This window comes from Strongylocentrotus purpuratus, unplaced genomic scaffold (genome assembly GCF_000002235.5).
Source record: "Strongylocentrotus purpuratus isolate Spur 01 unplaced genomic scaffold, Spur_5.0 spur5_scaffold_7, whole genome shotgun sequence".
NCBI classification, from domain to species: domain Eukaryota; kingdom Metazoa; phylum Echinodermata; class Echinoidea; order Camarodonta; family Strongylocentrotidae; genus Strongylocentrotus; species Strongylocentrotus purpuratus.
The window spans coordinates 3,868,418-3,881,397 of NW_022145613.1; the positions used below are offsets into that span (position 1 = coordinate 3,868,418).

Sequence of the window (12,980 nt, forward strand, 5' to 3'; positions counted from 1 at the left end):
ATCTCCATGATTATCGGCATTAGTGATATGTAATGTGTCTGTTACTGGTTACTACTAATAAAGACTCTTTGCTTGGCCCTCTCACAGGATTTGTCTGTCATTGATTTCGAGTTCTCGACCACCTCACATAAAGAAGGAAAATGAGGTGTCTAAAAGCACAAGTAGGGGTCATAATCAAGGCTTATTAATGTCTAATCAGCTGAAGGAAGTCAACTACTTTTATTGCATTTTAAATAGCAGTAACACCTTTCTAGCTCTAAAAATGTGACCCAATAGCCTATCCAGAACACACAAATCAATTGAATATAAATTTTTCAAGAATGATGAATTCAGAAAAGAATTATTTTTCCACCATATGCATATCATCCCTTCATTAATTTTTTTTTAGCCCTTTCTTCTGCATTCAATCAAGCAAGTGAGGATATGAATATTTCCAGCTCCTTTCCGTCTTGCTCCAATCAATCTCCACCCCTCCCGTCTCATCCTTAACCCTAATCACAGTGCCATGGCAGGAAAAGAAGGAAATTAATCAAATTGTCCTAAATTAAGTTAACGCTAACCACTGTCAACAACATTGGTCGTTTTTCAACAGATTGTACCTTCATATTTTTTGTTCATTCTTTCCCAAGAAATAAATACACAGGATAGCCATGTAAGAACAACAAATATGTACAAAGCAGAATCATGGTATAATTAAATTCTATCACTGCCCATCGATCCTCTTCCCCCACAAAAAAATATTGCAATTTCTGATGAGCAACTTTAATGCAGTGTAAAACTTTAACCTGAGGAGGACAATCATATTGACTTCCTTTGAAATTACTCCTATAGATAATGATTTCTGGATATTTGTACATGGTACAAAAATAAATCTTATCATACAGGGTACTTAGTGGAAGATAAACATTCACTTTCCCTTTGTCAAATTTTCTTTGAGGTTTTCAGCCTTTCTATTTCTTACAAAAAAACTTTTCATGACCAGTGAAAATAGTTTAAAAAAAGTTCCTTTAAGATGAATGAAATGCTATTTTGGGTACCGGTCTCTTCCCCATTCTGCCCCCATGGTTTGTACACACAGGTGACCTTACATGTTTAAAGCTATCAATTTGACCGTCTATATATTAATAAGGGATATCCTTCTCTCGACTTTCATCAGCTAACTCTGATCTTAACCCCTGGCACCTGTCGTATGTACTCTGCCTCGAAAGAGAGTCTTAGGCTGCGTTCATGCTTAAATTTTGAAGGCAGAATGAGCGATCTGAAACGCTCATCGTAAACGCTCATCGTGATCGCAGTTCCACGATGTAGTGTTCATGCTTACTTCTCTGGCTCGCCCAGGCAATTCTCAGTGTGTGGCCTTAATTGGTCTTCCAGCTGGATTCACAAACCTTCACTGTGCATGCTACGTAGACCCACTAGAGGTCAGTGCGTTGACCCCATTTAAACGCGTTTACAAATTGTAAACGCATCTTTTTGTGAGTTTACGATCGGCGATCGTGATCGCCGTTTTTCGGTGATTAAAAAGTGAGCTAAGACGCAACCGTGTTTTAAACTAAACGCGTAACAGATGCCTGATTCTGGCCGTCAAAATCAAGCATGAATGCGCCCTTAAAGATGTAAAAGAAATATTTTGGAATCCACATGAAAATATCTACTTGAAAATTGAACTTCCATGTCTCGCATACAGCCTATCCACATACGCATAAGGGAAAATATGACATTAAAGAAACATCATGAAGAAAAACAAACACATGATGACCATATACTGAAAAGGAGTGTACACATACATGTATGATACATATTATGAAGCTAATCGTCATATGTTAAAAATAATTTGGGAGAATATGTATGTGGTTCAGTTCCATTCAGTTTGTTTTATTATCATATCGCAGCTTCAGCTGAATTACATGACAAGTTACAATCAAATTAAAAATAACATAAAATTTCATTGCTAAATAACATATTTCACGAAACAATGAATTTATATGTTTTTGTTAAAGGTATATACAAAATAGATACTTTACATGTAATATAAATATATTAGTTAATCTGAGAAACATAAATACTTACAGTTTTCTTAATCTAATTCCAGAAAAATTTCTTATGATACCTCGTCTGTAGTTGAAGGAGTATTTGAGTATGTTTTGATTGAATTCTATGACACATGTATGTCACGTTAACCCACCAGCCAATCTTTATTATGTAATGGTTTAATACTTATTGAAAACAATCCATAAACATCTGGTCTCTCTTGACATATTTGCAAAGTAGAGAAAATGTATATGGCTGTGCACACCAAGCACTGATTTCATGAAAACTTTCTGAATTGAATATATGAAATATGCCAATTAAACCAAGAAATGATGATAATAATAATAATAATAATAATAATAATAATAATAATAATAATAATAATAATAATAAAAACGTTACTTATAAAGCACTTACCACCAAAGTCTCTGAATCTCATAGACTTAAAGTCAGAAAGTAAATTTGTTAGGGTTTTTCTGACGTATAATTATCCAAGTCCTTCATTTTTACTCTGTTTCCGACACAACTGTCAACAGCCTATTTTGTTTCAACATGAATACCACTTCATATTCGGAGGCTTGCTTTGGGAAATCTGAGGGTTTTTCTGCAACATTCATTTTTTTCTGCTCAATAAAAGATAGGATCACCCTACAGCTCAAAGTAGGTCATTGAATATTGGATGGAAGTGAATAATGTTTCTGGCACCACTATGTAGAGATAGGCTAAGGAGGAAGGATGTGCATAAAGGGGGAGGGAGGGGAGGGTGGTTTAGGATTTAATCATGATGAAGAATCACGAGCGAAGAAAATGAATGCAGAGAGGGAAGAACTAAAATAGAGAGAGAGAGAGAGAGACAGACAGAAGGGAGAAAAGGGAGAGAAGTGAGAGAAGGGAGAGATAGAAAGAGAAAAAGACAGAAAAAGAAAGAGAGACAGGGACAGAGATAGTGGGAGGGGGAAGGAGAAAGAATGAGAAAGAAAGAGAGAGATTGAAAGAGAAAGAGAAGGAGAGATTGATTGAGAAAGATATATAAAGATAAGGAGAGACAGACAGGAAAGGGAGAGAGAGAGAGAGACAGAGAGAGAGAGAGAGAGAGAGAGAGACAGAGAGAGAAAGGGGAGAATTAATGAGTGAACGTCCTTTTGGCTCTCAGCGAAAGATATTCTTAGTTTTGGGGGGTTCTACTATTTATAAAAGAGAGCAAACTTGTGTCAGCATGTGTAGACTAACTAAAACCAGATATATGATATTAACACAATCGCCTTGACTCCTATGAAATGCACCCTTCTATTTTCAGGGAATGCCCCTCTGCCCTTTCTGACTCAAATTGTTATCATTTTGACCAAAATAGCTCCGCAATGACATCCCAGGCTCCAGCTGCCCTACATCTCATCTCCTTAGAGAACGGTTATATGGGTCAGATCAACAAACAGGTGCGGAATTAAAAATCCAATCATATACTAAAACTAATATTTAACAGTTATAAGTTGATGTCAAGCCAGAATTGGTCTCTTGAGATGACATGGGAGAAGCTTCAGTGATAGAGTTTCTTCATCCTCACTATCAAACACCTGCCTAATCTATGCTCAAGACGATGGTTCAATGGTTGAGCAAGGGTCTTACAACCGGAAGGTCCCAGGTTCAACCAAGTCAAATCTCTAGTGTACTTTTTTTAGGGATAAATCGTTAACTAACAAGTCCCTCAGATGCAGATTGATTTCTTTAATAGCAGTCTGGTAAAATAAGGTATCAATACATCAATGAGAACAAGAAGGAATTTACTCATATACCAGAGATATGGTCCTTCTGGTTCTAAAAATACAATATTCTTTCATTGTCATGGGTAAAATACCTTTTCCTTGACTTCCTGCAGAACACTCTTATTAATACCTTCATTTAACAATAAATCAAAAATAAATATCTTGTTGTGAGCCTGAACCTACCTTTTAAAAACTGATTTCTCATTCTTTCTATTTTCAAAATTTCATTGCTACATTTACCAAATTTTTGATCGTGCTAGAAACAGCTCCGAAGGTTTTCCCATTGAGGTGCCTATATATAAACCACCCTTGACCACGCGGGCTCTCAACTTTAGGAGTGGGTGAAACATGTTCAATGCAATCATCTTAGAGGCCTTTCTTAGAAGGTGAGATTATTTTGTACATGACAGGATGCCTGTTAATTAAGCCTTTTAATGAAGTAGGGGGACCCCTTCCACCGACAGACAAAAATAGAAGAGTAATAACCTATAGATTGGTGGCAAGACAAAGAAGCAAGACACACATCCAAAGATACAGACATCATTAATTAAGATGCACTAATTAAAAATAGATATATTCCACCTTGGTGGTTTACAGGACAAAACAAATTAAAAAATAAGAGGTGAGAGGTTATAAAGGAGGAAAAGCAGAAGGGGTATGAGAGTGTAAGAGTGTACAAAGAGATATAGAATGAGAAAAACTATGAGGAAGATGGATTAAATAAAAAGATTGATTTCTGAGATAGAGAAAACAGTAAGTGGAATAATGTAGGTTATATAGTGCTCTCTCGACAATTACAAATCTTAAACTCAAACCCTAACCTCAAAATTAAAACATGATGGCTTCCATTCTTAATCCATGGATTTTAAAAGGGGAATCTATTCATTATTCCACATACTCTGAAACCTCAAGCTGTAGGAAAGGCCTTCTATGTATACTGTACATGTACTTTTCCATTTAAAATACTGGTAACCTAAATAAAAAATACAACTGAAATTGCATTTTTAAAACTTTTTAAAAAGAGAATAATCTTATTCCCAAACCATGGAATCACATTTTGATAGAAGAAATCATGTGATGATGGAGCCCACCCATCGTTAGGTTGAGAAGCTAATGAAAACTGACAAGGCTGATAAGTAATGCATTGTGCACCGATGATACATTAATGTAACCTTCGCACAGCCGAGGGGTGAGATCTAAGAGCTCTTCTTCCTCTTCTTGCCTTATACATCGTCTATTGACACACCAATGTCAACTTATTCTACAGGGGATTGCCCCTCTGGCAAAGAGGCAGGAACATTAATGCCCAGCCGCCCCCTAACAAAGGTCATCATGACTTTTATTTTGGGAGTAGGTTTTCTTTCTAAGACTCATTTGGAACATTAAGGATAAGCTTTGGAGGAGACATCCTGCCTGTGACTAAAAAAAGGCAAACTCAGAAAGTTTCTACAGCAAAAAATATCTTTAAATATGTACAAATATATATCTGTAAAGCCTGCGGTCCTGAAATGCGCTATATAAGGATGAGCTTGTATTATTATTATTATTTAGAGTAATTTTCTTCCCTTAGGGTTAGTCATCATGTCAAGCTAAGAAAAGTAAAATCAACTTCATTAAACTATCATCCATAATGTGTATCATTTGAAAAATTTATCACAATAGTTAGTATTATTATAATTTTGCATTGTAATTGTCTACATTACTTATTAACCAAAAAAACAAAACAGGGTACACATCTGATACGTTATATAGCAAAACTACTATATATGCTAAGAAAGATTCAGAAAGGTTTGTTCTGAGTGGTTTTCAGCAAAACCAATCCTGATGCAAAAATGGTCACAAAAAAAAAATCTGTAACAGTTTAGACTTTAGAGCGGGTAATAAGTTAGGAGGACCTTTCCTGAAACTCTGGCAGATGCCAGGAGGACGGATATTAAACTCCAGATTCAAATCTTGCATTAGAGTGACAACTGATGACTTAACTTAGCTAAAACCCCACTCACATTTCATCTGTGAATGCAAGCTTCCTCTCTTTTTTTCCAGCTGGGTCTACACCTCAAATAACTTCTGTTTATCAAAAGATATCTCGAAATATATTCCAAATGACAGCTGCAGAGATGGACATATAAATGCACACTAAGTCAAGGGCACTCGCTCCCAATATATATTTTCTTTATCGTATGAATGAACCAGATTAAAGTTTCCTGTCAATGAGCTACCGGTAGGTATTGCGATCAGTAATATTTGCAAACGTGATTTTTACATTTTCTTTGAGGTATATGTCCATTTCATCATTATAAAAACAGTCTGAAACATTCCATTTCTATCTATCATTCAGGATAAAGAATTAGAAAATGAAATGAATTTAAAAACAAGTTCCTTCATTTTAAAACATTCTGCAGGGGAGCAGATCCCTTCATTTCCCCCAAAGTAAAACAAACAAAGGCACAAATCTTAAACCCAATCTTCATAAAATACTTTTTACTTTTAAGAACCTTTGAACAGTGTTGCATTGTTTTGGTATCGAAGATTGAAACAGAAACACTCAAGTTCATATCATATCATCCCAACACATCCAAGAGATGATATGGACATCGAATTGGCAACATTACCTGCAGTGACACGAAATACCAGAGTCCGATGCAGACTGAGAAATAGACCATCAGATCAAGCCAAGGAAAGAAAAAATCCTCCATCTTAGAAAAAATTCCTGCTCTTCTACCCCCTCCACCAAAGAGAAAAACACCTTCAAGAACGATGAACGGAAATAACAACCATCATTCAAAATCTACAGAAGTACTGCTGCTGCTGCTCAGGTATAATTAATGCAAGGCACAAGATGATTAGGTTGAAGCTCTTTGAGTGTCTGGACTCGACAAGAAGCAGACGTTTAGACAGTATCTCAGAGCTCCTTTAGAAACAACACAGTGAAGCACTACAAATAATTTCCAAGTCTAACCCATGGTTTCTGTGTGTTTTGTCTTAATCCTCAATCAGAAGTATATCACTCTCCGTGCCCAATCGGAATAATAGCAGTGATTCATTGGTACTCTCAGATTATCCATTCCATGTGTGATTGCGTCAAACAAAGTCAAAATGTTGTCCTCAAGCTGTCACATTCTGCTTACTAATATTGATGACAAAAGTCTGTATATCCATTCGAAGGAAGCCTTTTCATGATCATCTTGTTAAGATTAAGATGTGAAATAATGATGTCAGCAAGCTCCCTCGAGACGAAGATGCTTCCAGGGCTCCAGATACCTCTGAGTTGACAAAACTTTTCTAGGAGAAAATTGGATTCATACTGCCTATAGACTGGAGGTAACAAGGTGTTGGCATGTTGAATACATAACACAGGATGTAGTGAGAGAACATTATTTATTCTCATAGCTCACGACGCAACTACTTCTGAAGTGGCTCTCCAAGTACATCATGGCACTACGATTGCTTCCCACTCAATCCTTGATCGGTGGCGTGTCGTATCCCCCACGAACCCAACGTGATAGGGTAGTAACGTCACCCTGACTGAGCTTCCTCGCTTACCCGTCGTCCCCTTCCTCACGAATGATCAGAGATCATCGCATGCACCTCAGTCACCCCCTTCCTCTCTCCCTCCCCCTCTCTATCTCTCTCTCTCTCTATCTCTCTTTCTCATCGTCCCTCAAACTCTGATTCAGCAGTGGTTCCCTAGTCTTGTCATCAGCCTTCTACATATTACAGTATCTGCACCGATATCCCATGTGACATGCAAACTGCACATACAGTATAATTGTATGTTGTGAAAATTATGAATATCAACACAACACTACACTGGAGAAATATCTGCTTAAAAACAAACAAACAAACAAACAACAAATTATTGCAATATACTCAAGTGAGTCTGGAAAGCAAACTATTAGAATGGTCCCAGACCAGTTCGTTAAACTGGATCTTAGTTGAGCTAAAACATGGCTTATTTTGATCTTCTTCTATCAATGACTGTCTGATGACTAGAAGTGACTTCATGAGAGATACATATAGCTCTCTGTATCATATAACATCATCTATGAGCTTAGATTTAAATACCAGCCTTTTTATATAACGTCATCTATGAGCTTAGATTTTAATACCAGCCTTTTCAATATAAGCTTAATCATAAATATCATTACAATATATTTCTCTAGCAGTTGATGAGAAAATTTTTGCAACTCATGGAAGAGTATTAGTTCTTTAATCCACTAAACAAGAATGGCTTAAGATGTAATGTTTTCCACTACATGATTTCAATTCAAATGGTGCCATCATGCTCCTGTAGTGATTAAATTAAAAAATTGATGTTTCCCTATAAACATACAACCCACCACTTTTGTGGGTACCATGCACAGCTAAAAATACCCAACTTAATGCCTCTACAACATCCTACAGCTCAATATAAACTAGGTATTCACAGTCCAAAAATATCCTGAAACATCATCCCATGAGAGAAATCCCACTCATAATAAACCTTGCAACTTGATATAGACTCAAACTTAAAGATATTTCTAAATCTCACAAAGTTTTGTATCTTGGCACATAACACCATCAAAAATCATTTAGCTTTATAAAGTTTTAGAAAGCCTATACTTGTATGTTTATAAATGTATCATACACAAACAATGAGCCCCACTAACATAAAGTAATGTTGTCTACATGAATGCATGAAGACTGAAATCTTTTCAATAATGTTTCCTGCTTATGGAAGCCCCACAACCAGATATAGGCCTACATTAACAATGACGGATGGAAACAAATTTTAGACTCTCTAAAACCATCAATCCTGCAAATTTTCATACATAGCAAAAACAGCCCTTAAATTTTCACCCCACTTCGTATACACTGAAAGGGCTGCATCTAAAGCTAAAAACTGTACAACTGTCTTGGACACTAATGAAAGCTGAAAAACATTACATAAGTCAATTTAATTAATAGGTATGCAATGAGTAATCTAGTCTCTATGTATGAGCCCATTCATTCACACTTATCTTAATGAGAAAGAAATGAGTGCCAGACATAAGCCTTTAAGCTTATTATTCACATGCAGCCAGCTGGTTGAGAACGGAACTACGAGGGCAGCATAATGTTTTACGAGACTGCGAGGGGAAGAGGTAAAGTATCGTCTGGTTGAACAGGAAAGAGAGTTGTAACAGAGTAGAAAGGGGGTCATTAATGCCAACTCTAAAATTAAATTTCCTTCAAGATTTGCGGAGAAGCAAAAGGGAAATCCCAGACAGAAGCGCAGATACGTAACTAATTGTCATGATCTTGGCTTCCACAATCTAGCTGTTGGCTTATATCTCATTCCTAGATGCACAACATTATTGGCTTTTTTTCTTTATTATTTTCCACCACTCTCCAGCTTATCCTAAATGTCTCCATTTTCCAACTCATTCTTAAGTTATTTGACTACAACTATTCTTGTCACTCTTTACAATGACGACCGAGAATGTTAATATCTGATTTTAAAAAAAACATCTCTAAAGCAGTCTCCCTATCATAATTTGGGCAATCACCGAGCTATCAGGCACTAAAGTCACCTCACTTTGAAAATTGATTAACATTATAGTTAAATATCACAACTTCAAAAAAAAAGGAGCTACTTTTATATAATCCTGGGATTAAAGGTATCATAAGGGTCTTCCGTCAACTTGTTGCAAGTCTTTTGGCCCCTTTTAGAGGGCTGGAAAACCCCAAGTCGGATCTCTCAACGTCTTGGACATGGCCAACCTGACTCATCCTAATCACTGATGGTCTCTTAGTCAGCGCAGAGGAAATGAAGAGCGTACACTAAGCTACCTGCAGCCTCAACTAGAGCTAGAGAGCTAGAGAGGGCAATCACCGATCGCTATATCCGTTCATTTGGAATTGAAGGTGTCAATGAAAATGACACTTGTCATAGACATCATAAGTTTGGATAATTGTTTCTACTTGTGAGTGATATAGAAGGGGCAATGACATGATCAAGGGGATTTAGATGATGTCAGTGAATTTCGGAAGTTGATCATTATTTATTTGTCTACGTACCTTCTGCATGAGCAGTGCCTGAACAACTTGGTTGGCAACCTGTATGCAACAGAGAGAAGAAATAAAAGAAAGAGATTTGATTACTACAATGTTTACACTTTCATCATATCAACACACACATACATTTCAAATAATAAAGAATTTTGAAAGTCTTGCACAAATTTTTTACAGATTCATGGTCTTCATGTAGCATAAAATATTAAACTATTATTCAAGTCTAGAACATACCTGGGACATATGGAATGAATTGATGTACAAGTAAATTAGAAATCACATTTTCATATTTAGGCATGCCAGTGTACTATAATTTATACATACATTTTGGCAAATCATAATTAGGGATCCTATAGAATACCATTGGTTGCTCAATGAAGAAAACAACTGCATCAGATCTTTTGCCAATTTTCTGACCCCATAATAATCAATATATCTTCATATCAGTCTTCACAATTGGGAAAAGTGCAAAGACAGTTTAACAAACTCTGCTTTATACTTTGTCTCAAAAATCTATTATAACCACATGAATCCCTAGGATTTTCAAACTGACTTTTGGCCAATCCAAAGCGAAGTAAAGACATTTTAAGTCTCTGAAAAATTTCTTGCCAGTATAGGATGGCAATAATTTCTTATATGAGAACCAGAACTCACTTAGCGACTTGATTAGAAATGTTAGAATTCCTGTTCCTAACAACATGAGAAGTCACAAGTCATGATCAATAAAGCTTGAAGGTGATTTTAATTGCTTTTCTCCATTTAATCTCTTCAAGTTGATCGACCCAGGAAGGAACCAAACTCCATTAGTACCAGCCAAAATCTCTCAGGCCTCTTTACCTTTAGATTCGCAGTCCTTTGGGGTGTGTTTAATGTGCAAGTGATAAAATGTGAACTAGTTCAACTGATTTGAAAGGGCATGATTTCTACTCGATTTCAGTTTGAGTAAAGGTCAGAACATTAAACATTCATGACCAAAAAACTTTAAATGCAGTTATGTTTGTCGTTGACCAATTAAATCAAGAAAAATTACTGAAATATATTATACTCTATATAATTCTCCTTCAACAATAAAAGTTGATTTACAAAAATCACTGAATTGATCATTTTGCATTATTTACATTTGTTTCCTCATTATTGTGGATATACTACAGAACATGTAAGCCTTATTAACATACTAGATCATAATAAATATTAAACTAGATGGAATTTTGACTGCGCGCAGTCGAAAATGATGCCTCCGCCATAGAGCAATTTAAACAAGTTTGGAGTTTAAATCTCCAGTGGTTCTTGAGATATCATGATAACAATCTCAATGTATGGAATTTCATAAGTTGACCTCTGTGACCCTTGACCTTTGACCTACGTGCTCCAAAATCTAATCAGATTGTCTTCCTATGGTGATACACACTATCATTAAGTTTGAAGTTTAAATCTCCAGTGGTTCTTGAGATATTATGATATGGTGATACATACTATCATTAAGTTTGAAGTGAAAATTCTCCAGTGGTTCTTGAGATATCGCGATAACGATCTCAATGTATGGAATTTCATAAGTTGACCTCTGTGACCCTTGACCTTTGACCTACGTACTCCAAAATCTAATCAGATTGTCTTCCTATGGTGATACACACTATCATTAAGTTTGAAGTTTAAATCTCCAGTGGTTCTTGAGATATTATGATAACAATCTCAATGTATGGAATTTCATAAGTTGACCTCTGTGACCCTTGACCTTTGACCTACGTGCTCCAAAATCTAATCAGATCGTCTTCCTATGGTGATACATACTATCCTTAAGTTTGAAGTTTTTACATCTCCAGTGGTTCTTGAGATATCATGATAACAATCTCAATGTATGGAATTTCATCAGTTGACCTCTATGACCCTTGACCTTTGACCTACATGCTCCAAAATGTAATCAGATTGTTTTCCTATAGTGATACACACTATCACTAAGTTTGAAGTTTAAATCTCCAGTGGTTCTTGAGATATCATGATAACAATCTCAATGTATGGAATTTCATAAGTTGACCTCTGTGACCCTTGACCTTTTACATACGTGCTCCAAAATCTAATCAGATCGTCTTCCTATGGTGATACATACTATCCTTAAGTTTGAAGTTTAAATCTCAAATGGTTCTTGAGATATCGCGCTAACAAACTCAATACAAGGAATTTCATAAGTTGACCTCTGTGACCTGTGACCTTTGACGTACGTACTCCAAAATCTAATCAGATCGTCTTCCTATGGTGATAAATACTATTCCCGAGTCTTAAGTTTAAATCTTAAATGGTTCTTGAGATATTGTGATAACGGTCAAACGGGACGGACGTACGGACGGACGTACGGACGGACAACCCGAAAACATGATGCCTCCGGCACCACCTTCGATGGCGGAGGCATAATAAAAAGTGTCATAAATTGCCCTAGAATTTTGGCATCATGAAATATGTTAATGGATAAGTATCTAAAAACTGAATTCTTTAAGGAAAAGGATACTGCCTTTAAAATGTAAAATTTGATTATTTACAACATATTAAACACAGTTGGATCATAAATCTTTGGGAGTGCCAAGAGCAGATAAGAGTAATCTTGATATCTACTTCAGAAAAATAGTGATGATCAGAAATTGGTTACCTAGCAACAGAGTAGAGCTTCGTTATGTAGGTCGTGTTATCAAGTAGATCTGCATGTGATTAATTCAACATCTAGTAACTTGTATAGTCAAATTAAAGAAATAGAGCTAGTGTTATTGTGTTTGTACTCCTTCATTTTTTATATTTTTATTTATTTATTTATTTATTTATTTATTTATTTTTATTTATTTATTTTTTTTTTTGGGGGGGGGGGGTAAACTCTTCTTTAGTAGCAATCGTGAATAAGTCATTCAAATTACAAAACAAAGTATCTACACATTTCAAATATGAAACATTCCTACTTTATCATGGTTATGCCCCCAACCCCTCCCCCCCCCCCCCAAAAAAAAAAAAAAAAAAAATTTAAAAAAATTGAATTCATTAAATCATTGTTTTTAAATTAATTTATCCATCAATCATGATAAATTCTAGAGTAAAACATACATGTTTTTGTAGTGACTAATTGCCTTATGTAGAAGTACATTGACAAGATAACGGTCAGGATTAGACTAGTCCCAC

At 35.8% G+C, this 12,980-nt stretch overlaps 1 protein-coding gene across 1 annotated transcript in view; it reads right to left on the reverse strand.

Moving 5' to 3' along the window:
* The window catches only part of LOC100888199, a 72,625-nt gene that overhangs the window by 24,115 nt on the left and 35,530 nt on the right, over nt 1-12,980 (reverse strand). The window contains exon 5 of the mRNA XM_030974585.1: nt 9,831-9,869. Coding sequence (XP_030830445.1) covers nt 9,831-9,869 — 39 coding nt within the window. The remainder of the gene's footprint in view (nt 1-9,830; nt 9,870-12,980) is intronic.